This window comes from Cantharellus anzutake, assembly GCF_015039405.1.
Source record: "Cantharellus anzutake strain C23 chromosome Unknown EI90scaffold_8, whole genome shotgun sequence".
Taxonomy (NCBI): Eukaryota; Fungi; Basidiomycota; class Agaricomycetes; order Cantharellales; family Hydnaceae; genus Cantharellus; species Cantharellus anzutake.
This window is the reverse complement of record NW_024066958.1, coordinates 136,121-163,913: the sequence shown is the minus strand read 5'-3', so window position 1 is coordinate 163,913 and position 27,793 is coordinate 136,121. Positions and strand designations below refer to the sequence as shown.

At 47.1% G+C, this 27,793-nt stretch overlaps 3 protein-coding genes across 3 annotated transcripts; all 3 read right to left on the bottom strand.

Moving 5' to 3' along the window:
- Nucleotides 1–9,713: 9,713 nt before the first annotated feature.
- Nucleotides 9,714–10,872, bottom strand: EI90DRAFT_3118343 (uncharacterized protein; the record flags this gene model as incomplete). The annotated part of the gene is made up of 4 exons (XM_039063095.1): nucleotides 9,714–10,054; nucleotides 10,105–10,279; nucleotides 10,328–10,451; nucleotides 10,523–10,872. The coding sequence occupies 4 exons, from the start codon at nucleotides 10,870–10,872 to the stop codon at nucleotides 9,714–9,716; spliced, it is 990 nt and encodes a 329-aa protein (XP_038920163.1).
- Nucleotides 10,873–11,323: 451 nt separating this feature from the next.
- On the bottom strand, nucleotides 11,324–11,761 carry EI90DRAFT_3013277 (uncharacterized protein; the record flags this gene model as incomplete). The annotated part of the gene is made up of 2 exons (XM_039056644.1): nucleotides 11,324–11,362; nucleotides 11,408–11,761. The coding sequence occupies 2 exons, from the start codon at nucleotides 11,759–11,761 to the stop codon at nucleotides 11,324–11,326; spliced, it is 393 nt and encodes a 130-aa protein (XP_038920162.1).
- Nucleotides 11,762–12,922: 1,161 nt separating this feature from the next.
- On the bottom strand, nucleotides 12,923–13,514 carry EI90DRAFT_3118342 (uncharacterized protein; the record flags this gene model as incomplete). The annotated part of the gene is made up of 2 exons (XM_039063094.1): nucleotides 12,923–13,267; nucleotides 13,320–13,514. 2 exons carry the CDS (start codon nucleotides 13,512–13,514, stop codon nucleotides 12,923–12,925), a joined length of 540 nt encoding a protein of 179 aa, XP_038920161.1.
- Nucleotides 13,515–27,793: the final 14,279 nt, after the last annotated feature.

Below are 27,793 nucleotides of genomic sequence, written 5' to 3'. Positions count from 1 at the left end.
TTGCTGGAAACTTTAAAACGGTCCCCAATGGTGTCTTGGATAGATGCAAGCAGTTTTTTGTCGTTCCCAGCAAGAAGTTTGTCATCAATGTAGACGGGAATGATTACAATGGATCGTCCTTGTTTGAATACGAAGACCAAGTGGTCAGCATGTGTTCGACGAAATCCAAGTTGAATCAGGAAGTCATGTAAGGTTGTGTACCACTCCCATCCAGCTTGCTTTAATCCATAGAGCCCCTTCTTAAGCTTTGCAATCATCTGTTCCCTCCCCTTTTCCTTGTATCCCTTTGGCTGACACATTCCGAGAGTACCCCATTGAGATATGCTGATTTGATATCCATCTGGCGGACTTTCCAACTGTGGCAAGCGCATATGGTGAGAAAAACATGTAGAGAGGCCGATTTTACGACAGGAGCAAACATCTCCGAGTAATCAATTCCCTCCCGTTGACCAAAACCTTGAGCAACTAGGTGGGCCTTAAAACGGGTCACTTTTCCATCAGCACCACGCTTCTTGTTCAGTACAAATCGACAGCCAATGACATTACGAATGCTCGAGGATGGGTCAACAAGGTCCCAGGTGCCAGCGTTGTAGGTGGGATAATCACCCATGTGCAGAGCCGGCTCGGATACCCGATTTCACGACTATAAAACCACTTCCATTCATGCGACGACTCAGTACAGATTTGGTATCCAAAAATAGTGCTAATTCTTACGATTCCGACGGTACCAAGAACATCCCAAACGGTGGAGAATTGACAGAGTTCTATGTTGGGCAAGTCAGGCACAGGCATGTGCAGGCGTGGGAATCTCAAGCGGCAACCCAGAATTCCTGCCTCACTCGTTCCCACGGCGTCTAATAAATTGGTAAAAATGCTCATTGGCTGCGTGAGAGTTATCTCCGGCTTCATTTCCAATTTTGGCCTTTAATTCCGTAAATCCGTTGAGATATCGCTTATTTTCTTATATTTTCATATTTTTGCATCATTTCAGTTATTGATCAAAATTCTTTTATTGATACTATTACCCTTTTTTATTATTTCGCCTAATAAGGTATGCAGGTGCCATATGGTACCAATATTTCCCATCAATTATTCTAAAAATAATTGTTCCTTATATCCTGTACATACCGGATTCTGGAAGAGAAGTTCTCCCCTCCCCCAAAATTCTCTAAGGTGCTAGGATGCACTAAAGTGGGTGTGAGTGTGTGGAATTCCAACAGTAGGAATAAGGGCAACAATCTATCCTGCAACGAGTGGGTAGTGGATTTGTTGAGCCTGGACCTTGCAGAAATCCCAGAGAACTCACCACGGAGTTAAGGATCGAGATAAGCAGAGTATAGTCAAGAAAGTAGGAGTTTAGGGAGTTTGGCCCCATGAGCTTAGTCGGCATAGAGGCCACAGGCCCTCTTTCAGCGTCCTGGATGGCAGCGAGCTCCTCTAGTACGGCAGCATGCCATTGTTCCGCTCGGGCCCAGCCAAGGCCTCTCGCAAGGTTGGAGCATCTGGTAGAGTGGTGTCCTCAGTCAGTATGGGGTTTGCCAGGTGGGCCTCATCCAATACGATGTCCAGGACGTCTTCCATGGTGACGGTTGCCGCAATCGGTACCTCATTCAGAAAATCCTCATATACATTCACGATCTCGTCCCTGCGTTGGCCATGTGCGCCATAGTCTGATGGATCAAAGCATGAGGTGGACACGTTCCCTCTGTGGTTGAGCAATGGGCTGGGTGGCAGCAGTAGGCACGGTGGGAGGTATAGGGGACTGATCTGATGGATCTTCAGTGAGAGGATCATGAGGTGGACTTACAGGTGTGGGTCTGGGGGTCGCTGCCTCTGTCAGGTGATCCGAATCATCTGACTCATCACTGGGGTCATCATGTGCCCTTGATTCGAAAATGGCACATGGCTGGATCCTCGCTTCTTCCCGAAAAATGGGCGTGCTGTAGGAGAAATAACGGTCACACTATGGAAACCCATTATGGAAATATGCCAGATAAATCACAAACCCCATACGACAAGTAGATATGAGAAAATAGAAGGACCTGAATTTTAATGAATTATTATGACTATACATGATAAATTGAAAGAAAGAAAATACTTCAAGCTTAGCATCAACAAGACGGAATTCTTGGGGGAATTTATACCAAATATGAAAGAAAGAATTAGGACAATCGACCAAGATTTGACTATAGCAACAATCAGAGAACCTCCACGGAAACTACTTTCCCACATCTGCACACATAGCCAAGGATGGAAGTACCACAGAACAAGGATTCCTCAGGAACTAATGCAAAATTCAAAGTCGTGTTTATAATAGGAAATGAAGATGTCCCCCAAACGGACCCAATGAAAGTAATTACAGGGAAAACTACCCATAAACGACGGAGATATGACTAAAACTCCTGCAAAACGAGGACAACATTTAAAAAGCAAGTGCGAAGACTAACCAGTAACGACCGAGACGAGCTTGATGGCCCATTAGAAAGGAAGGGATCTAATCTTAATCCACCCAAATGGTCATAATAAAAGGATCATGCATTAATGAGATATCCAATAACGGGAATAGCAACATCCGGAGTCCGAGCGCAGGGAAAAGACGATGTTTGCATAGGATCCATAATTACAACATACAACGAAATTTACACGGAAATTATGAGAAATAGGGAAATATAGTTATGCAAATTTTCAGCCCAAATGGTCCAGTCATTGTGAAGTTATACCCATGACGGGAATATAGAAATCCGCATCATGTTTAATGACACGTGAGGGTGGCAATGCGAAGGGAACCGGCCATCGGAACCGAGATCTGCACTTCGGCAGATCGCGAAGACCAATTTCCATCCAAATAAGGAAGAGCCCGGTCAAAACAAAGCATGGAAAGTGCAAAACAACCTTAGATCATGAGGGAAAAATCTGAGATAAATCACAGAAGCCCATATGAAAGATATAAACATCCACGCATATCATAAATCCCGAACAATTAAACAGAAACAGCGCCCGCATACGAACGACTATGGGAACGATGCATGTGATTACCGAATGCACGTGCAAACTTTTGCTAACTCGACGAATACCAGGAAATAGAACACAACTTTAGTACCATTGGAAAGGTGGGAATAAATGAAAATTTATGATACCAAGAACGTGAGAAACCATCCAGAAATGAATGAGATACTAGGACATGAAGTTAGAAACCTGAAAACGCACGGGAAAACAGCTTCAAGAGGTCCAGAGCCCTAATAAAATACATAGAAATATGATATCTTCGAGGACGACCTACTATAACAATGAATAACACATATGGAGGATTAGGATGTGATAATACAAAGGGGAATCAAGGAAGATGAACGAAATCCACGAAATCCACTAAACTACGACGGACCATGGCGGGATTTTAGGGAACAATATTCTAATGAAGTGGAGAGCTATAATACATTCGTTTGAGTAATTCTTGACTACTAGCAACTTTTTCTTTTGGTTTTAAACCTGAATAATTCACTCATTTACCATTTCAAGTCTCATTTTAACTAAATGTCACTGAATAAAAATGGAATAAATCAGCTGAAGGTCTCAGCGCAGCCGTACGCATAGTAATGCGAAGTTTGAATTCAGAATCACCGAGTCATAGCGAATTTAATGGTAAATATGAGGAATTTGAAATAGGAAACTGCAACAAATGCAGCGCAGTCAAGTTCTAATTAACCATTAAAATAGCTTAGGTGAGGAAGGACAATAAGATTCTAGGCGCAGTCTGACCACAGTAGAGCCGCAGTTCAGTGCAGCTGAGTGCAGTAGAACTATAGCGTGAAAATTTCATTTTTTATTCAGTTTGAGAAAAATACACTGTAAATAAATCCTGTAAATATGAGGTAGAGCGTGAAAAAGGAAGGCGACCCAAGGAGTATAAAAGGGAGACCCTTTCTGCGACTTTTCGCCCCCCTTAGAGAAGTAAGAAAATAGAGTATTATTTTTCTCAAGCATTTCTGGTTGTCACTCCAGTGCGAAAAAGTTATATACAGTTAAGATTGCCCCTGTAGTAAAAGGCAGCAATTAAGGAGAGAAATATTAAGTAGATATTCCAACAGGAGAGCTGGTTAACACTCCAGATTTCAAAGTGTAAACACAAAACAGTTATTTTGCTACTGTTAAAACAAGCAATAAAATAAGACAAAAATAAAACAAACTCAAGGGACACTCCAGACACAATCCAAATCCATTAACTGAGTAGAATCTTAGAAACTTCACCAAGTAGAAGATTTAATCCAAGTTAAATTCCAAAATAAACGACACAGAATTACACCTAGACAAATTAAGAAATTTCAATAAAGGAACAGCTCCGCAGGGCTTGGTTTATCTGTAAGTCAATTCCCAGAAACTTTAGACTAACCCATAAAAATAGAATTAGCCAAAACACTCGGATTGGTACTATATTTACAACAAATAATACTAGTACACTTCCCCATCCTAACTAAAGAACCAGGGAACAGCTTGGTGGTGGTCTCATTTGAACCTCCCAACTGATCTTCCTTCGTTCTCTCCTTCAGTGCGGACAATTTCAACTTTGTGAGTCCGTTCATCGTACGCCTTGTATCCGGAAGAACTCTCGGGTACCCCAGAAACTTTGCAGGCTGCCCCCTCTCCCCCAATTTCTGCGCTCCCAAATCCTTCAGCTGGTGAACAAATATGTCAGTGAACCATACCCTCATGTGTGTGACATTCGGCTTCCTTCCGTGAAATCGTTCAAAAGGCATTGTCGCATTTGAGTGAGTGTCAATGGTCCGGTTCATGGCGTAGACAGCTGTGGCAAAAGCATCGGCCCATAGAATGTCCGGAGCCCCAGCATCCTTCAGTAAGGTACATCCTTTGCCCAAGATCTTCCGATTAGCTCGCTCAGCCACTCCGTTCTGCTCAGGCATGTGCGGAACCGTCTGCTCCATGTCAATACCTTTGTCCTTACAATATGTCCCCAGGATGGAGTTCAGGTATTCCCCCCCCCTATCCGTCCTCAAGATCTTGACGTGGGTCCCGTACTGATTCGCAAAGTATGTGTCCATCTTGATGAACCACGCCATGAAATCTGATTTAAGTGAGCATGAATAGAACCAAGTGAAGCTCGTCTTGTCATCCACAAGCATGCAGAAGTATCGGCTTTTTCAAGTGACATCACCTCCATAGGCCTGCAGACATTGGAGTGTACTCGCCCCAGCCTCTTGTCAGCTATCTCATGTCCCCTCCCGAAAGGACCTCTCGTCATCTTCCCCCTAATGCATGCTTCGCAATCAAAACCCTTCGAGTCATCCCGAACATTCTCCATTCCCAGAACTGATCCATTCTTTATCATCTCATTCAACACATCCTTACCAGGGTGGGCTAGACATTTGTGGAGAAGGTCGAAGGAGAGGATGGAGGCTTCCACAGCCGGGTTCGCCCTCCCAGTCATGGTAGATGTCGGCTGCGAGGACAGGTGATTCAGGTAGAACATGGGTGCGAACTCCTTTAGTGACTCAGCAACTAGTTTCCCATCTGCTCCCTCGATTCTGCAGACATCATCGGAACCAAATGTAATCCGGACTCCTCGGCAAATCAGGATCCTGCAAGACAGGAGACCATACTTGAGGCTGGGTACATACTGTACATTCTGGATCTGACAGGTGACACGCTTCCCTCTAGTGACGCAGCCAATCAAAACGGTTCCTTCACCCAAGGAGGGGACGCGACTGTCATTTCCAAGAGCGATTTGGCATGGGGGGTCAAAGGGTGTGTATTCTATGAAGTCGTCCTTGTTTGGACAGAAATGGTTACTGCACCCTGAGTCCACGATCCAGGGCTTTGGTGCATCGGTGATTGACGCAGCATTTGCAACGCTTTCTGCACACAAAGCCTTCACCTCCTCAGTTGCATTTGCATTCTCCTTCTCAGCAGCTTTCTTCTGCTGATACGCTTCTTTTTCAGCTTCTGTCGCTGTGCATTTTGTTCGGAGATGGCCCATCTTTCCACACTTCCAACACATTTGGCACGTTACCCAAGTAGGATCATTCCTTCTTCCCTTCGTGTTTTCTTCTGCAGCAAGTGCCTTCGGAGTATGTGTGGGTCCGGCTTTTGTTCTAAGGTCCATTCCGTTTACTCAGGCACGGAGTTCTTCAGTCTCTATTTCCCTCCTCAGCTTGTCAAGATCCCAATCCATGTCGCTGGTCGCTGCTGGGGCATTCTGGACAAGCATGGTCTGCAAGGTGCTCATGCAGGATGGGAGGCAGTGGATGAGTTGCATGGCGATCATACAGTCTTCAATGCCTCCTCAGTCACTGGGTATGTGTTTGTTTACTTCATGGGCGAGGTTCATGAGGCCGGATAAGAAATCCGAAATAGATTCATAATCGCTGATCTTGGCCTCATAGTACTTCGTTCTTGCATAGTATTTGGCAGAAGCTCCAGTGTGTTGGTAAATGCCCTTCAAGGCTTGGAACAAGGTTGCAGCGGTGCTCTGGGCATGATGGAAGACATTGTCCTGGACCGAGTCACTGAGGGAGAGCCACAGCCTTCAGCGAGTATTGCTTTCCCCTTCGACCCATTGTGCATGTTCGGTCGTTGTCTTATCAGATGGTTCAACTAGGCTTCCATCTAGATATCCCCAGGTACAACCCATGGCGAAGTGGAGATTGGTGGACCATCTATTCCAGTCATCACGACCTTTCAACTTAGCGATAGCAAAGACAGCCTTATCGATGGTTGAGTCTTTCAGGGTCATGGTGTGTTCTTCGGGGCTAGTCCAGAACAAGTAAGGTACGGTGAATCAGAACAAGTAGTTCAACAGTGCCAGGCATCTTTGGTTGACTTTTCGAAGCGGTGGAGTAGAGCTGGGCTGATAACCTGTTAATCTGAGCAGTGCGATACATCTATTGTGATGTGTGTATGTAGTGATGGATGGACTTGCCTGAGCAGCACGATACGTCTATTGTGATCGGCTCTCAGTGCAAGTCCTATCCTTATATACATCTAATGTCAGTTCTATGCCACTGAAGTGAAACGCGAGCAGTAGTCAAAGCATAAAAACAAAGGGCCAAAGCGACATTATGTTCACCGTCGATTGCCCCAAAAGCGCCTCCTTCCCAAAGCTCTCAAACCGTGAATGTACGGTCCAGGGACCGCCAGTGGTGTTGGGCTGTAACTTCCAATAATAGATGCTCTTGCTCGTGCCCTAGATGGCAATCCTAAACAGATCATGCTTCATGAAATGAAGCTAGGATTCGAGAGTGGGACTATCCCCACATTCACTCAGCTTTTAATGAAGCTGATGCTCACATATGTGAAGAGGTCAGCAGGAATGGATAGAGGATGGATGATGCGCGCTTTGCGCACTTTCCTTTTATTCTTTATACTATAATAATCTTCAGACTAAACAATGTATAACAACTGTATATACATATATAGTGTCCAGGGTCGGGAAAAGGAGCTTGGCTCTTCTCCTCCCCCCCTGTTGAATACTAGCTCCATACAGTCTATGTTCTCGACAGCCTGAGGATTGAGGAGTCACCAAGGCCAGCACCCCAACTGGCCTTACAGAAAGTGAGAAGGAGGTTAACTTCTCACTTTCCCACAGTGGCCCAATATGGCGAAAACTTCCGGGGGTACCCGGAAGTCACATGAGAAATGGGAACCGGGCCCAGAGCATGCGGCACGTGGAGCATGTGGGGTGGAGCACACATGCAGGTCCGGGTCCAGGCTAGTCAGGGTGTGTGTCCTGACACAAACCCACCCCAAACTCACTCCCAACATCCTCTGGATTAGGCCCAGTTTAGTCCCTGAGTTTAGCCCAATCTAGCCAACTGTGAAACCCCCTATTTGTCAGGGGATGACTCCCGGGTCCCCATGACCCTCCCCTATGGCCCACAGCCTCAAGTCTAGCCAGCCCTATCCAGGGCACAATCTACTGTGGGTCAGAGATGAGAAGGAAGTTAACTTCTCATCTTCCCACACTGGCCACAATAGATTGAAAACTTCTGGAGATATCTGGAAGTCACATGAGACCCGAGGCCTGGACAGGGTGTGCACAGGAAGTGCAACAGCTGGGTGTGGGCATGGGTGCAGGTGTGAGTGCAGGTGTGGATGTGGGTGTGGGCTAGGTCAGGGTGTATGCCCTGACACTATTGTATACAAAGAATAAAGATGAATAAAGAAAGCATGTGTTACAGGAATGGGTTCTGGGGAACCCAACCTGAACCGTTCAGCTCACTAATGGAGGTGGCTGCATAGCCATTGGAGGGAGAGTGGAATGGGATGAGTGTCTGGAAGTACAACCTGTGGGTTGGCCAACGGTAACTTGGCACTCCTGGGAGCATACCGGTAGCGAGTATGACGTGGGCTCCTTGAGGGAGCCACCTGGCTGTCTGCTAATGGGGACTTGGCGCTCCTGGGAGCATGCCGGTAGCGGGTGTGCTGGGAGTGGTTGGCTAGCGGTGACTTGGCGCTCAATGGAGTGTATCAGTAGCATGGGATACTGGGACTCCCAAAGGGAGTCACCCAGTTGGTGGCTATTGGTGACTTGGTGCTCACGGGAGCGTACCAGTAGTGGGAGTTGTTGGGGAAAGCAGGCTGGTGGACCAGTGCACGGTAGTGGGTGACCATGGGAAGTGGGACCCGCAGGTGCGTGGCCAGGCATCCTGGAGCTGCCTGGACCATATCCCTCTCCTAAGGAGGTGGGATAGGCTACAGTTCCTGATGGGAACTTCTGGTTGGATGGGAGTGACTGCTCAACCACCCGGTGGACTGGTGGGAGTGGGCAGCAGGAGGTTGGGTGTGGGAATGCCCTCCTCGTTGCAGTTTTGTCATGGAGAGGATGAATAGGGAGGTGGACATGGTTCCGAGGCTACAGGTTGAGTTTACAGTGGTGGCACAATGGTGAGGATGTTACAATTGCGGTACAAGGTTTGTGGGTTATGTATTTGATAATGAGAAAACATTTTCGGCATCTGCCTTACACATCATATGACTTCTAATATAAAAGTTATAATGGTCAAGGGAAGTCCCTTGAAACTCAACAAATCCCCCAGCCAGCACCAAAACCCAGTGGGAAAGCTTGGCATGGGGTTTGATGGAGAAGTAAAATGGGGGGAGGCCCTGGGTCCACCCACGGACCATAAGATTCTAGTCTATATCCATAACAGCATGCAAAGCATGCATCATCACTCTACCACCCATCCCTTACACCCATGGTGGAGTTACAGGAAAGGACCAAGTGCAAAGAGCACCAAACAAGGCAAGACCAAAGCAAGAGTAACTACCATAATCACCCAGCCAGTAGTAAAATCTACCCAGCACAAGCTATGGAGGGTTCCACCAAAAAAAAAAAGTATTTTGCATTTTTCTGTCAGGGCCCAGCCTCGGACTCGGAGGCTCCCTGACCTCAACCCCATCTGGCCTGTCCTCACACTATGCAGGGCATGAGATGTATAGTAAAAGAAAGAGAATATATACACTTGCCTATGCGGGGCATGAGATGAGAAGAAGGGTAAAGGTCTCATCTCCCTGCATGGTTGCTATATACTGTAAGGAAACAACCATAAGTTCAGTTGCATGTCACACAAGAGTTTTGAACTGAACTAAAAATGGTTTTGTCACATGTTGCAACCAAACTTTGAACTATTGAAGAAGGAAGTCAAACTGAACGGACTTTTCATTGTAAATAACAATCAAGAAATTATTTTGCAAAGGCACCGTTACCACCCCTCCCACCATCTATTTCGCACTGCCAAATCCACAGGTTTCCTCATCCTCCCCCCTTGATGTGCCGACCCTGGACCCCAACTAGAAGACACCACACTGCCCTCATGTCCAAGTTCACCAGATTCCATGGAGTTCCTACCAGAAACCCCAACTTTGCTGCCACTTTTACTGTCATCCTCACCCAAATCATCAGCATCGTCCTCAGGGAAGTCATTGTCTAGTTCATTCACAAGTGTAGGCTGAGGCTGAAGGGTATTTGTGGCTGGTTGAAGCAGGTGGCCTTCCGGAACTTCCCCAGTGAGAGTATGCATGAGTGTGGCATTGAAGGAAATGTCTGACAGCTCATTGTTGTCGGTGGAAATGGGGGTTCATCTGGTTGTGCACCATCTGCATGTTGAGTGCGATTCAGGGGTGCCTCAGGAACTGAGCATGGCTTTGAAAACTCGGAAAAAAGACATGGGTTGTCAATGTGGAGGGTCTTCAAGATGTCAAGCATGGCCAGGCTTGTGAGACTTGGATGCGCTAGACTGAATTCACCTGATTGTGCTTTCTTGAAGGCCTTATAGAAGGAATGAGTATGTGTGAGTCCATCTCAGGGTCTGCTCACCTTCAGTACAATGTTGGGTTTGTTTACTTCATGATATGCCTTGACAAGGATGCGAACCATCCACCATTGCAGTTCTGGAAGACCTGTCTGAACCACAATAACATTTTCCTTCTCCTCCATCTGCCTAAGGATATCATTAATTGTATCAGTGCGGTGCTCTCAATTAATGGCAAGCTTAAATGCCCATTGCATAACAAGGTCACAAGGCTGAAAGAGGCCCGTGCAACCTCCAGGAAGATAATCCAATGGAATTGGCTATAGAGCCATTCTCGAAATTCCCAAGATGTATGGACAGCCCACACGTCAATTTGCCAAATACAGCGGTAGTCATCTGGGAGTGAAAGTTTCTTCTTTTGTTCCATGAAGTATGGGACCAAGATCTCCTTGACATATAGCTTCATCGTCTCTATGGTTGCCCAGTATGTGTCGGTATTGGAGATGAGGAAGTGAAACCCCAATTCCAGGGCTTCATCATAGCAAGGAGACGATGGAGGGGGAAGTGACCTGGATGAGTGGCCATGGAAAACAGCCTGGAGTGGCAGCATTGCTCCACTTGCTGAGATCGCAATGGTCACTGTGATTGCACACTTCTCTTCCTTTCCAAAAACTGGAACTTGCTTTGCACCAATTCCGATGTCTTTGGATCAGAGTAGATCACTTGAGTTTGATCAGAATTGACATGAAGCTCAGCAGGTATGTTGTATGAGTTGATTGACCACACTTACATAATGAAGCAGTGAAACATGGATCAGTGCTTCGGCATCACCCAGTGCCTTCTGTGAGGCCCAGGTGGGCCTATGATAGCTCCATCCCACAATATTGTGAAGAAACTTTAAGACCCACCCCTCAGTTATGCGAAAAACACTTCCATCCTTGAACCTCCTCTCAAATATAGAAAGTTCATGAAACTGAATCGTCACTATGATCAGACAGCACACATCACTAAGAGACACAGCAGTGCCTATTTGATGCAAGGCCTTAAGTTTCTGAGTAATCTCAGTGGTTATTTCGGGATAACCATCCTGGGGGAAGAACCTGGATGACAAACCTCACAATAATTGGTGCATAAATATTACATACCAAAACCCCTTGCCACATTGTTTTCCCTCCAGGAGAGTCTCGTTGTGGAGCCTTCCTCAAGGCATCATCATTCCACCCACTTCCTTTCACAATATGCCTTCTGATCACTTGAGATGTGAGTCTCTTGAATAGCAAAGGCAATATACATTGTGCCTGTTGCACAATCTTGGTTGGGCCCACCCAATGAACTTTCTTTGCTGCCTCCATCAGAAGCAGAAAAAATGTGGGGGCCCACCAATAGGTCTGAACTGCTTCTTTGATCTCTTTCATTTGTTGCCATCCACCTTGATGAGGGCCTTTCACCCTATTCTTTTCATGTTCCTTGAGCCTAAGTCCACACTTACAGCGTGACATTTGAGCAGGGCTCAGTGATCCAACACTCAGAGGTGGATCTGAACTTTGTGATTCTGAGCTTGTTGTACTGTCCAGAGTGCCAATCCAACACTGTTTATGGCAACTTTTAGTGGGAAAAGGACAGTGAGATAACTAATACAACAGATCTTTTTATCAGCCTCATCTCTTGGTGCATCATCCAGGTTTCTCTTCTTACAAGCATGTAAATTAGCTTGTTGTACCCGATTGTATTCCCTTTGATTAGTTGCAATCTTCACTTCCCTCAACTTTGCAGCCTCGGTGCATGTCATATCCCGGAATCCCGACCCTGCACTCTCCCACCCCACTACACCTTCTCACAGCCTCATCATCCCCTACACCATACCTGCCTACTTCCCAATGTCACCCTCCATTCCATACTGTCTCAGCTCCAGCCTGGACTTCAGCACGTTCACCCTTAGCCACCCCCATCCCGGAACCTTGGTCCTGAGTTGGAACATTCGGAACCTCTGGATTTGCTCTGACCTCCCAACAGACCTCTGACATCTTGTTATATACTTCTAAACCATTCCTCTTTCCATTTCATTTAGTGGAGTCACCCAACATTCTTCGGATATGCAACTCCAGCTTCAGAGCTACCCATATCCTCCAGTGACCCTGCTCTCATCATCTTAAATTAGTCATCTTCCATTTATAGTATGACTGTTGTCTTCTTTCCATTCAGTTGGCTAACTTCCCCTTACCCATTTCTCATTCCCATTTATCCTCTGGCCTTCTACTCCACCCTCCTCAACCCAACACCTCAGTTCCCTGTTAAAGATATTGTTCAGAACCTTTCAGTACTTTTCGGTATCACTCAGACTTTGACTAAAGTCCTTCTCCTCCTCCCTCTATATATACCTATAGATTAGAACCCATTGTACCTCAGTTCTAATCTCGACTAAAACTTACCCCAAGTTCCCCTATGAGTGATTTGTGACCCCCTCCTACAAGATACCTCAGACATCTGAAATTAAGGACTAACTAGAGATGTAATGGAGGCACAGCGCTCCCTCCAAGTCACTGAGGCCATGTCCTTCTTAGAGCCTCTTGTATCACCCAGCAGACTGGAGAAGCTCTGGTTCACTACTGGAGCTCTCAGAACCCCTCTAGTTGAGCCCCATCTGCACTCAGACTCATTCCTCAGGTTTTGACAGTGCACAATGCCCCTGATTCATGCAACACTTCAAATTGCTGCTTTGTCTTGAGGGCTTTTTCCTCTGGGGTGATTTGAGGGAAATACCCAAGTATGCCCTCACCATTTGTTGTATTTTTATGGAGATCTAGTTTTAACTTCGCCATTTTTGGGATAGCATCATTGGGAGCCATGGCTCTTGGTCCTTTCAGTGATGGGAATGGTGTTGGCTCAGGAGGAGAGTAGGGTGCTGGGGATGCTAGCGATGCTGAAGATACAGGTGGAGATGGCATTGCACTGGGTACTAATAGTGATAATGTTTGTTCAATCACATCATTGACTGATGTGCTGGTCTGGGTAACCAATACATCAATGTTCAAATTAGAAATGAACTGGAATGCTCACATTGACCAAGTGATGATTCAGAACCTGCACAAAAGCAAACAGATGGAGGTGAAATTGTGAACTCAGTAGGTCTTTCACTCTGGATATTCGAGGCTGTAAGAAGTTGTCAAGTGCATTTTGTGCATAAAGGCCACACAAGGATATATCATCTTGACACATGGTTGGGAGTGGAACAGTTTTGACAGGACCAGTCATGAAGGGAGGATGAGTAAGCCATCGAGAAAGTGCATTCACTAGTGAGATTGCGTAAATGGGGACTTGTTGTGCAGTCATTGAATTAAACAGTGAGTCCCCAAGTTTGATGTCATATCCGTACATACTCGATCCCAAACTGACTCCTGGACCTCCATCTTCACCACCTCCAGAGTCCTACCCTACCGCTGTCCATTCCGATATTCACCTTCGGTCCTGACTGACACCACACCTCCCCTCACCCCTCATGCCACCTCCACCCTCCTGCCCTTCTCCTACCCTATCTCCATTCACTCTGATACTCATCTCGGACCAAACATCACTCCTCTCACTCCTCCTCCTACTCCTCCTCATGACACCTCCACCCTTCCATCACTCTCCTACCCTTCTCCCGTCCGCTCCGACACTCACCTTCGGACCCAACACCTTTCCTCTCCTCCACTCCTCACCCCTTCCCTCTCTCCTCTCTCTTCCCTCTGACCCTCTTCTGCTGACCCTCTGCCAAGTTACGACCTTTTGCCGCTGTCCCATACCCCGTACTCGGACACCGCTCGTACCTTTGCTCCGAGACTCCATCATGGTTCCTACCTCGGACTTTGACCCCACCTCAGCTTTAGTCCATTGCATTGGTGACCTCATACTATGTAAACACCATTGCCAATATTCCTCGGACTTTCAACCCCACCTCCGTAACCTCCATAAGCTCCACAACCTCCAAGCTCCACGGATCGTCTTCAGCACTTTCGCCGCTTGTAATGTATCTTTCGCATTTTCCCCTCATCCCTATTTGGACTGCTGCTTCTTCCCATTCTAGCCAGTTAGTCATCATCCCCACTTCCCCTCATCCTCCTGCCCCTCTGGGCTTTGCCCTCCTTACCTCCTTTCGGATGTACCATAGGTTCTGCCCTATGACCTTCGGTACCGCTCCACTTCTGTCATCCCTTTGTTCCCGTTCAGACGCCTTCGTTCCGATTCGGACCCCCTTTGTTTCCTTGTGCTTTCACCCTCTCCATTATATATATCGGTGCTTGTACATACTCGTTTTAGGCCTTTAGTCCGAAATTCACCTGAAATGCCCCCTAGAGACTTTCCCTCTGCTAGATCCAAAATTAGGGACCCCCAGGACAACCAGCAATGGCACAGCGCTCCGCCTGAGTCACTGAGGCCGAGGTCCTTCCACGCTGAGTCTCCAATTCCACTCCGGAGTCGTCCGAATCTGCCCGTTCTAACACTTGATCTGCCTTCAATAACAATGGCAATCCAGTGATTTTGATTAACAAATGCAATCCCAGCAAGCATTTTCAATTTCCCATCCACTAACTGCACTGCCCACTCTCGCATGAGACAGTAAGATCGAGAGCCATACACCCTGGGAGGTAGGCTCTCTTTGCCGAAAAATTCACATACTCTATTGAAAAAGTTCAGTGATGCGACTTGGATGGGTGCACAAATGGCATCAAGTTCCACACAAAGGATTGAGCAGTATCACTCATGGTCAGTGTCATTTAGACATGCATGTGATGCAATTCGGACCAACAAACTAACCCCCAGTCCATCCCTAAAGCCTCACACACATTTGGACCACACCATCATACCAAGTAATGAGTAGAATATATCCCTTAAGTCTTGTGGTAAAGCCTCTTGGTGCAAACCATCAGTCAGCCACATGGTGGCCATATGCCAAACATCTTGAAGATCCCATACTAATAGTATAGATTTCAAGATCAAGACCATGTCAAGCAGATACATGGCACCTTCAATGGATATAGACTGGCTAGTGGATGGTGGATTAATGGAGATGAATTGCCAAATAGAGTTCAATGAAGGCCATGGTAGAGATTTAATTGCTTCAAGGCCCAGTGGAATGATAGTTGGAGGACTAGAGCTGTATGTGAGGCATATCTGGACATTCTCAGGTGGCAATTGTGGAAGGCAGAAATTGAGAAATGTTGTCAAAGGGAGATTGAGGTCAGGCAAGATGGTCCCAATGAATACTGGTGGAACACCCTTGAAGTCGCTAATAGGAGGGCTAATGTGGAAGCTCAGTCTCTGTGAATGAAGAACTGAATATCCTACGGTTAATACTAACCTAATGCAGAAGCTATAGTACAGAGTAAGTAATGTAACTAGTAACTAAAACCAAAGATACTAACCTCAGTCTCCATGAATGAAGAACTGAGGGGAAAAGGAAAATAGACTAAAACAATTACCTATATACAATTGCAGTCACGGTATCAATACAATGGACACGAAAAGTAAGATCATGTGAGTTTGGTTAGTGAGTCACACGTTGTTGTAACTCCAACATGCCCACTCAACGCTTGTTGACTCATCCCAATCCCAAACTCGATCTGAGCTTCTTGAATTTTGATGCAGGTAATGGCTTTGTGAATATATCTGCCACTTGATCGGCAGTAGGGACATATTCCAGGTTCAAGATACCAGTTTCGATTTTTTCGCGGATCCAATGGTGTCTGACATCAATGTGTTTTGTTCGTGCATGGAATATAGGATTTTCGGCAATGGCAAGTGCTGATTGATTATCAACAAAGATGGTGATGGGTTTTTGGGAGGATATGTCGGAGTTGTCGAGTAGGTGATCCAGATAATATTAGAATAGTGACTATGCCGCGTTAGACTCAGACTCTGACAAGAGATCTAATTGTAAATACCTATGCCGCGTTAGACTGCGACAAGAGTTATATGTACATGAATTATAAAGATTATTAGAGATCGTTCTCACCTCAGACTCTGACAAGAGATCTGAGGGAGAAAAGTCTAAGAAATCCCTTCTTACATACGTGACATTCCCTGAGTGGCAACGTCGTCGTACAAAGGGAGTTTTAAGTTGAATAAGGAGGGCAAAATGCCCCCAATGCCTCAAAGCGCCCCAGAATAACCACTACAAATAACCGCCACAAAACTTCCCGATGTAAACAAAGTTGGTGTTCTAATATGCCCACTCAACAATGATTAACATCGATAACACCCATGTCCTTCGTAAATTTGTCATGTTTGGCCAGCACGAGTCCCTTAGTAAGAACGTCAGCCACCTGGTCGCCTGTTGGAACATAATCGAGCTCGATGTCGCCATTGCTGATGCATTCGCGGATAAAGTGTTGCCTGACGCGTATGTGTTTAGTACGAGCGTGGAAGGTGGGATTGGCAGCTAAGGCAAGAGTGCCTTGGTTGTCACCGAGAATAGTGTGTGGGATGGAAGGTGGACTGAGGACATCACCAAGAAATTGTTGTATCCATATGGCCTCTTTAGACACATGTGTCAATGCCATGTATTCTCCCTCTGTACTCGAAAGTGCTGTTGAAGACTGCTTCTTTGAGCTCCATGAGACAGCGGCTCCTGCAATCTTGAAAACAAATCCAGAAATAGATCGATGATCGCGTGGCCCACCAGCCCAATCGGAGTCGGAGTACCCTGTGAAGTCATTGTCACATGTTTTACCGTTGTAAACCAACTTGTAGTTCTGCGAGTGATTGAGGTACCAGAAGACACGGTTAACGGCAACGAGGTGATCCTTTCCAGGATTTGCAGAGTACTGACTAAGAGCGCCCACTGCATATGCAATGTCAGGATGTGTACCTAACATGGCGTACATAACACTGCCGATACGAGATTGATAATCGCGGATATTGAGCATCGAGTCAGGGTAGCTTAAAATTGGATGCAATTGGAGTAGAAATAGGGTGAGAATTAGTGAAATTAAAATCAGAGAGGATGTCTTTAACATAGCGTGACTGGGAGATGCAGATTAAGCACCGCGGTCAATCGCGAGTGATCTCGAGTCCTAAAAACCAGTTGATCTCGCCAAGGTCCTTCATATTGAATACCTTCATGAGTTGGGCCTTTTTGTGACTGAGTAGTTTGAGGTTGTTAGACAGAATCATGGGATCATCGATGTAGAGCACGATGATACAGAAGATCTTCCCCTTCCCACGCTGAACAAACACAGCATGATCAGAGTTGCATCAGAGAAACCCGAGTTTCCCAAACTCCTCTTTCACCTTCTCGTACCAGGCTCTGGAAGCCTGCTTCAGCCCATACAAACTCTTCTCTAACTTCCAAATCATGTCGTCCTTCCCATAATCGGCACAGCCTGCTGGTGGCTTCATATAGATAGTGTGTTCCAGGTTGCCATTCAAGATCGCGGTTTTAACATCCATCTGATGGACTTCGAGATCGAGCGGCACAGCGATAGCAAGTAGAATCCGGATTGAGACCCATTTGACAACAGGTGTGAAAGTCTCATCGTAGTCAACATGATAAACTTGACCAAAACCTTTGGCCACAATCCTAGCTTTATAGCACTCAATTGCTCCATCAGCATTTTTCTTTAACGCAAATACCCAACAACACCCGACGATATTACGAACCTCAACCTCATCAGTTTTAACTGGAACGTACGTCCGGGTTTCTTTGAGGGATAGCAGTTCATCTTGACAGGCTTCAAGCCACGCATCGGAGTCAGGCCTGTTCATGGCGTCGTTATAGGTGAGTGGCACTTCGGTTTGTGCTACATGAGCATGTTCGATGCCCACTGGCTGGGTGTCTACAGGCTGATTGGCCCGATTGTAGGAAGTGACAAAATAACGGTCATCATCGTCTTGGATTCGTGTATGCCGTTCACACATTGATCGTCAGGGAGCTTCTGGGATGACCTCGTCCTCCACATCTCCCCCTAAGAGTTCATCACCCTGTCCTTCATCGCTGACTTCTTCCTCCTCGCCATCATTTATCTCATCAATCTTATCTCCAATCTCCTCTCCTTCTCCCATTCTTCCATCACCATTCCCATTTCCTCTTGCCTCTTTGTCCTTATCAACGACATGCAACGACGGCTCTATGACAGAGGACTCAATCGTAACGTGTTCGGGTTCAGGAGACTCCTCGAAGAAATGTACATCACGAGATTTGTGAACCTTGCAGGCTTCAGGCTCATAGATCACGAACGCCTTCTTGCCAACAGCAAGACCCAAGTGGATTCCCGTGATAGACCTAGGGGCAAGCTTGTCCCATTGCTTTTTGGGGATAGCAAGCGTGGCTTTGCAGCTGAAGGTACGTATGGTGGAGACTGATGGCTTATTTCCTGTCCAGAGTTTGTGTGGAGAGATGCCATCGGGGAGTGCAGAGTGGGGAACGATGTTTTTAATGAGCGCAGCATGTCGAAGTGCATAAGGCCAAGCTGTTCAACCCACATGCAACTTCACGCTTTCAAGCATGGCGATCATCATCGTAATGAGGGTTCAGTTGACTCTCTCAGCGACGCCATTTTCTTGTGGAGTATTGGGATTTGTTTTCTCATGGACAATACCAATTTCCCTGAGGTAATGTGAGAATTCATTTGAGAAATACTCACCACCACCATCAGTGTGTAAGACTTTTAACTTCTTGCCTGATTGCCATTCAGCTTGGGCCAAGAAATCCTTGAAGGTTTCAAGGGCGTCACTTTTCTTTTTGATAGGATAGATGGTCAAGTATCGGGAGTGGTCGTCAATGAAGGTGATGAAGTACCGATATCCTTCGCGAGTCACAGTCTGGACTTCGCAAACATCGGAGAATACATGCCCGAGAATTTCATTTGAACCGGTGAGTGTCTATTCAGGAATGGGGGAACGTGAGTGCCCTGAAGCCTCGCACTCTTCGCAGTAGGTCGAGCCTCTCTTCCCATCTCCAATCACTTCCATACCCATGGCCATACCGCTACGGACCATCTTTAGAATCGATTGCGTCGAGATGTGTCCTAAGCGGGTGTGCCAAACATCAAGAGATGCCGTTGCCGTTGTTGTTCGAGTGACTAGTGCGGTATCGATATTCCCAGTCCCAAGATTCTTGGTGATGAATGCAGATTCCAATTGGCTGACAATGCAGGGTAGCCTATAGAGGCCATTTGATGCCTTTGCAATGCTGAGTAGCTCATTGTTTGGGTTGAGGATCTTACAGCAATTAGTCAAGAACTGGATTCGCACTCCAATGGAAGTTAGGTGTGTAACGGATAAGAGGTTAGTGCCAATCTTTGGACAGTAGAGGACGTTGCTGATGATGATGTGGCGATCGTTAGTCCTGTTATTTAGGACAACTTTGATCTGTCCCTGGCCAGTAGCAAAGAGAGCTCGTTTATTGCCTAGGTAAATTGGTCGAGGAGGGTGGAGAGGTGAGTACGTTGTTGTGGGGACAACTCCGTGTACCGCAAAAAGTCGGATTCTGCAGAATTTGGCCACAAACACCCACTACATACCCACTGACGCTCCCGATGCTCATTCTATCACTATCCAACACTCCATACACTCACTCCTTATTTTTCCATATTTTCCCCATCATTCCCGACAACCCCAAGCAAAATTCCCACGCCCAACCATGCCGCCAATTTCACCCCCTCTCCAGACCTCCATACCCACACACACAACCCAGCCGTTTTTCCACCCGATAGTGATGCTCTACCTTCCTTCTTCACCCACGGAGCATTTCCCAGAATGGAAACTCCATACTCGGATGGTTCAGCATGGTGTAGGGTTTCACATGGTCTTGACAGCACCTGTCAATGGCCACATCTCAAGAACTACTGCACCAAATGGGACGAATAAGGGCTCGTTGGAAAGCTGGAGACGAGGAGGTTGCTGACGGGAGGATAGGCGGGCGCTGTGGCCAAGTGTTGCGGAGTTAACCTTCACAATTTCCATTTCGGACCCATTATCACATATTCCCCATTCATTTTTCTTTTATTGTTTCTTTGTTCCCAATTGGATATTCATCATTTACGGTTGCCTAACGGCCCATTTACATCCCCCATGCCATTCATTCCATTTCAAACACATATAAACTAGATAACAGCTTGTACATAACAAGTTAGTACTGAATAGACCCGTGAAGGGACAAGCAGAAGTTACATCCAAGTGGCAAAGACACCATCCACGACCCTAACACCCCCTCTGAGTTAGTTGCTTACGTCTAAGACCCCTCTTATCAGAATCCTCAGCCTTGACGTCCAAGAGAGACGTAGGTGAGTGTTTGTTTGAGGTTCTAGCAGACCCGGTAGCGCCCCAGGACCAAAACCCGGCCCCACGAACCACACCCACGCACACTACCACCCTCCCCCTTCTCTCTGTCTCGAGTCTAGGTGATAGACCCGTTACAATGTCGAGAACCAATGCCGGTTTGTGCAAATATGAGATAATGCACCCGAGTCCACGATCCATTCAGTCATGTTGTCGCAATTGCTCCTTGCAACGGCTGCATGTTCCTCTGCCATGAGGACATCAACCTTAGCATCCTTCCTCTTGGCCCCCTTTGACAAACTCTGTCCTTCGTCCACCTTAGGTGGACGTTGTCCCTCTGTCAGGGCACATACCCTGACTTAGCCTGGACCTGGACCCGTGTCCGCGCACTTCCTGCGCCACACGCTCCATGCGCTGCATGATCCGACCCCGGATCCCACCTCATGTGACTTCCGGGTATCCCCGGAAGTTTTCACCATATTGGGGCCACTGTGGGAAAGTGAGAAGTTAACCTTCTTCTCACTTTCTTACCCACAGTAGGCAAGTGTATCTACTTGCCCCTTTGTTTATATCACTTTCTTACCCACAGTAGTGTTATGCCCTGAGATGGGCTGCTGTTACAGGTTAGCCTGTGGGTCATAGAGAGGGGTCATGGGGACCCGGGGTCCGTCCCCTGACACCCTCCGATCCTCCCCCTTCAGCCCAACATCGTTCAAAGGTGTGTCCGAGTTTGCGCTTGCAGTTTGGATTCATGCAGTGCGGACATTCTTTGTTGGATTTCCTTCCATCAGACTTACTGGAGTTTTTGTCAGGTGTCTTTCCAGATTTGGCAATGAGGACGGTAGATGAGGATGGTTTTGCCTTCCTCTTTTCTTCTCTGAGGATTTGTGCTATCAACTTTTCACAAGCCAGTGTTGACACATCATCTATATTGGCCAGCGTTATTTGTTGTAGTGTCTCATACAAATCTGGTAGCACCTCCGATACAATCATGGCGAATTTAGCATCAGTGTAGGTATCGCCAAGACTTGCTAAGCAGTCTCGTAGTTCATGCATCTGGATCAGTTGAGGCTCCATTGGCTTGGAGTCGTCCAGTTTGAAGTGGTGAAGCTGAGTCATAACTCTCGCAGCATCCTGTGCCCCAGCACCATTGTAACGTTTGAACAGGGTTAGCCATGCTTCCTTCACGGTATCCTTCCCTTCAATAATGGACAAAGGCATGTCTTCGAGGGTAAGTCCGATCTGGGTCAGTGCATGGCCGTTCTTTCTGTCCCATTCGTCTGCATCAAGGGTGGATGAGGCAGCAGCTTGTTTACCAGAAGAGGATGAAGGGGAAGAGGGGGGAGGGGGAGAAGGTCTGGTTGAGTACTTTGATTTGGGATTGATGATATCCCAGAGTCCTCGATCAGTGAGAATCATTCAGCTGTGTATGGCCCACATCCAATAGTTCCATCCATCACTTTTGAGTTTTTTGATGTTGTAAATACTCTTGGTGTCAGAGACCAGATTCGAGATGAAGGAGTGTCTCTGTAGCGGAGGGCTTTGGCCTCAGTGACTTCTGCCAAGAGCGCTGTGCCTAGTGACACGTCCGTGCCCTAACTTACTGACTGGCAATCAGAACCGAAGGGGGGTAACTCTAGTTGATTTTACTACTGGGGTGTAACCTATGTACAAGTGGGATATATATATGGTTACAGCGGAAACGGGTCCGCAATTGGCGGAGCCGAACGGAGCAGAGCTAACGGGGTTTAAACATTAGCCGACTGAATATTACCGACGAGTTGGTTCGCAGGGTTAGCGGAAAGGCAGGCAATAACCCAGAAACGGAAAGGAGGGATAAGCCCGAAGGTGGGCTCTGCAGGGCAGGCGAGTGTATTGCCCAGCGGAGGCGGGGGTGCGCTAGCGGACGTCGGAGCTGTCCGGAAGTCTTCGGGGCTCCGTACTTAGGGAGGCGTAGGTAATAGATTGAAATGAGGGGTGGTGACCATCGAGGGGTACCGAGAGGATTGCAGAATACGGGGGGCTCCGAGGTTAGTGAGGGAGGAGCAGAGTTAGACCGGAGGGATCGGAGGAACCGGAAGTCGATGGCCGGGGATGGATATGACACTTGGAACCATCAGCTGTAACATTAGTGGTCATAGTTAGGCTCATAACCTATTAGAATAGTGACTATGCCGCATCAGACTCAGACTCTGACAAGAGATCTAATTGTAAATACCTATGCCGCGTTAGACTGCGACAAGAGTTATACATGAATTATAAAGGAGATTATTAGAGATCGTTCTCACCTCAGACTCTGACAAGAGATCTGAGTGTCAGAGACCAGATTCGAGACGAAGGAAAGTCTCTGTGGCGGAGGGCTTCGGCCTCAGTGACTTATGCCAAGAGCGCTGTGCCTACTAACACGTCCGTGCCCTAACTTACTAACTGGCAACCAGAACTGAAGGGGGGTAACTCTAGTCGATTTTATTACTGAAGTGTAACCTATGTACAAACTGGATATATATATGGTTACAGCAAAGACGGGTCCACAAATGGCGGAGCCTGTCATATCCATACAATCCCGACCTCTGCTCCGGGCTCCCGGAACTCCGAACCTGACTTCCGGAGCCCTACTTCCCTTCCGTCACCTTCTCCTTGCCGACTCCCAAGAGGTTATCCCACCTCCGGCTCCAACACCACCTTTGGTCCGACTCCGGAACATTCCGGGTCCGACCCCAACCTCGACACCTTCCAGACGAGTATGCAACACCTATGCTCCCGACTCTGGACCTCCGCTCCGGAATCCCGTTTGCGTCTCTGTCTCCGGAACCTCCGGTCTTAGCTCCGACCTCGGACTTTGACCCCACCTCCGCTTATACCCATTGTATTGGTTAGCTCATTCCATTTAATTACGTTTGCCAATATTCCGGAATTTAACTTCCGAGTTCGGACTTTCCGGACTTACTCCGGACCTTGCAACTATTGCATTGTCCATTTCAATTCCGCTATTCTCCCTCATTCCTATTTGGGCTGCTGCTTCCTTCTATTCAGTCAGCTAGCCATTCCCGACTCCCATCCTCCTTCCTTCCTCCTTGGGCCTTGGCCCTTCATTCCTCCTTTGGGAAACACCATTGAGTCAAACACTTGACCCTCGGTGTTGTTCCTCTTTCCATCTCCCTTTGTCTCCTTTTGTCCTACCCTTGTTCCTTTTGATTCCGGACCCCTCCTTATATACAATGTACCTAGTAACTTGTAACCTCAGTCCGAAATCGACATGAATTCCCCCCAAGAGACTTTCCCTCTGCTAGATCCGAAATTAGGGACCCCTAGGACTGAGGGTCGGCAACTGAGGTTGTGACCGCCCACGGTTTTGTGGCTGTGCTAACTATCCCAACAATGGCGGGATGTTTTCCTCTGTCCACAATGAACATAAGACCCTAACAAACATGGAATGGTGTCCATAGTGACCCATATTAGTGCACCTTAGGTTTTTTTTTTTTTGAATGTGCTTCATTGTTCAGGAATCACTTGAAAAAACACTAAAGATGGCGTTAATTTGAAAATCGAAACCTACCAATACCTAGGCAGGGTCAACAGAATAGACTTTTAATTCAGCTGCAGGGACTTGAGACTATGAGATGAAAGAGAATTTTTGCTTCAAAGATTTGGGATCACCACGGGCATGCGGAAGTTGCCGAAGCCGAGTGAGCGTTTGAGGTAGGCCCTTTTCACGCCAGAAATGCATTCACAGCCCACAGAGGAGGTTGGGATAAGTGTTAATACAAAGGTTATCTAGCATGGGTTCACAGCGGAATCAAGTTAGAAGGAAAGGCCGCTCTCTCAATCAGAAAAGGGCATCAACAGTCAATATCACCGTGCACAATAATGGAAAGAAATCAATCAAGTCATATTCCGAGGCTGAGCAAAAATTAACTCGCACACTGAGACAGAAAGTCTCAACATATAAATCAGTTCTCAAGGGGATGAATGATGAAAAACACAATCTACAACGTCAAATATGGAACCAAAACAAAAAGACAAAGCGCGCAGCAAAGAAGAATATTACATTACAAAAGGAATGTATAGAAACCAAAGCCCAGCTCAAAATCCAAACAAAGGAGACCACAATTGCTCATTCTGCTGCCCGAGATGCCAAAAAGACAAACACGAAACAGTCAAATACAATATCAAAACTGCGAAGAAAGGTCAAGGATCTGACCCGGTCCCTTCACCACCAGAAAGAGTGGAGATCCAAGATGAACAGATATGCAAAGAACATGTCCCATTCACCATTGATCTCAAATGGTGCATTCTCTCCTGAAGCACGCTCCTTGATGCGTTGCTTGGTCCGAGATGGAATTCCCCTTCGGAGTGTTGGGAAAGCAGTTTATGAAGTCTCAAAAATGCTTGGACGACCACTCAAGAAACCTCCGAGTCCTCGCAGTGTACAAAGAATTGTCCTGGAGGCCCTTGAAGCGGGGAAACTCCAGCTAGCATCAGAGCTAAATGCCACTGAAGGTTCGTAAAATATGAGCATTTTTAAGTGGCATTGGATAATAAATTTCGACAGCATTTACTACAAGTGGTGATGGTACTTTTCACAAGAAAACACAATATGAGTCAACTTGCATCGTGATGAAAGTCCCAGACTATAATTGCGAGAAGCCGGGTGCTGACGCCACCCCTCAAGTTCAAAAAACCCGATTTGTTGCCATGCAAATAGCAACATCCCACACCAGTGAAGCACAGGTGCAGGGATTTGATGACGTGGTCCGGGATATTCTGGAGACAGAAGCCCAGCACGAGTCCAAGAATCTCAGTGATATATCCTCAGTTTATGTGAAACTTAGAGGTATCAATTCAGATCACACGGAGGACCAAAAGAAAAAGGCCCGACTACTAAAGGCAAAGAAGACAGAACACTGCATTCAGAAACTAGGCTGCAATTCATGGATGGACCTTCCGGAAGCTGAGCAGAACCTCATCTGTGTGAGGGATGAGATGGCTGCCATAGCGGCAGCAGGGGGTGATAGTGCTTGGCTAGCTCTCTCGGAGACTCAGAGGGAAGAAATTCTTGCCACAGCTAAGCTTCAGTCAATTCACCAGCTTGGTACCAAAGCATCGGCAATGCTAACAGAGGAGGAGCGCCGCAAATTTTTCAATTTTGTCTGGGTTGGTTGCTCAATGCACAAAGACCTCAACGTATTCAAAGCTGGTTGTGCTGCCCTTAATGATTTCTGGGCAGACAATAAACTCATCCCACCCCGGCCACTTCTCAACAAAGACAAAGCATCAGTACCTATGGACACCAAACCAAAGCTATCCTCCGGGCACGATGGTGGGGGAGTAAAAGTTACAACTCTTGCAGGCCTCCTGCTAAACCATCGTGATGACAAAAAAGGATATCACAATGTCTATCGCCATTTTATGGAAAAGATGCTCAAGAAATCATGTCCCCCCTTTCCCGATGTCTCCAATACTCGGTATGGTTCACATGGGGAAGCGGCATGCGAGTTAATTGCCAGAGTGCCATTGTACATTGCCTTCCTTGAATATGTCAGGGACTCAAAAGAAAAACAAGAATTCACCAACATTGAGTCAAATCTCTATGACGCACTCAAAGATATTCCTACACTTACCGAGCTTGCAGTTATGTCCTTGTTCTACCTCTCCATATCTTGTCCATATGTGGAACACGCTAGGAGGGGAGGGCCAGCGGAGATCAATATGCTAGATGAGGGAGGTTGGCATGAAGAGGTCTTTACCTTCATGCAGTCCATCATAGCAAATCCCGACCTAGTGCTAGGCAAAGACGCTCAGCCAAATACTGCTCACCTTGATAAGCGGAGCCAATGGATTAGACCTGATACAATTCAGGCTATTCAAGATCTTTCCCCAAGCCTCCCTGACCTCCGCGATGCGTTCATTTCATTTAACAAGCGCGCACTCGACTCCTTGATGCAGTTTTCCACTGAACTTTCAAAAGGGTCAGAGATCGACATGATGAGTCCAGAAGAGAAGGAACTTTCCTTCATGCCTACGACCAATGACATAAATGAGGGCCTTCTGGGGGAGATGCGGCACACATTGACACGAAATCCAACACAGACTTTGGACACCCTTAACGCAGAGATGATGATCCGTCACAATGACGTTGACAAATTCATTTCAACTAGGCTCTCACCGGTACAACAGAAAATGCTGCGGGCAGCAGGATGACGGATTAGTGCATTGGGGGCAGAGAAGGCTCGAAGGGCATTACTTGCAGAGGCCGGAATTGCGAAGGCCGCGAAGAATCGAAGGAAAAGGGAGATGAAGGAAGCCAAGGAGGCTACCAAACTCGAGGAATTGAAGGCTGTTGAGTTGACAGATGATGTAGAATGGGCAAGGAACCCGAAGACCACTGTTGCACAGCTGGGGCCGCAGTTGAATGCATACAGGCTCCAGGTTCCTCTGGTTCCTCTCAGCAGCCATATGCCAAGAAAAGCTGACAAGGTTAGGGAACTGGCACTAGCAATTGGATGCAGAAGAATGCGGGGAATGGTGCAGGGTGCGGCAAATGAATGATAATGGCCGATCGGTGCAAATCCATGGAGTAACTTACAAAATAATTAGCGTCCTGAATGCCCGAGGACCATAGCTTGTCACTAATGACAATGATCAAGAGATCAGATGAGTTTTGGGCCATGTGTTGAAACATCAAGACACTCACCATAATTCCGGCAGAAAACAGGTCACGTGGGGGTGAAAGTTTTCAACCTACATTGCCGACTCTCACTAGGACAACCAGCAATGGCACAGCGCTCCGCCTGAGTCGCTGAGGCTGAGGTCCTTCCACGCTAAGTCTCCGATTCCACTCCGGAGTCGTCCGAATCCGCAAGTTCTAACAGAGCCGAACGGAGCGGAGCTAATGGGGTTAAACATTAGCTGACTGAATATTACCGATGAGTCGGGTCGCGGGGTTAACGGAAAGGCAGGCGATAACCCAGAAACGGAAAGGAGGGATGGGCCCGAAGGTGGGCTCTGCAGGGCAGGCGAGTGTATTGCCCAGCGGAGGCGGGAGTGCACTAGCGGACGTCAGAGCTGTCCGGAAGTCTTCGGGGCTCTGTACTTAGGGAGGTGTTGGTAATAAATTGAAAGGAGGGGGTGGTGACCATCGAGGGGTACCGAGAGGATTGCGGAATACAGGAGCTCCGAGGTTAGTAAAGAAGGAGCGGAGGCAGGCTGGAGGGATCGGAGGGACCGGAAGTTGATGGCCGGGAATGGATATGACACTGAGGGAGAAAAGTCTA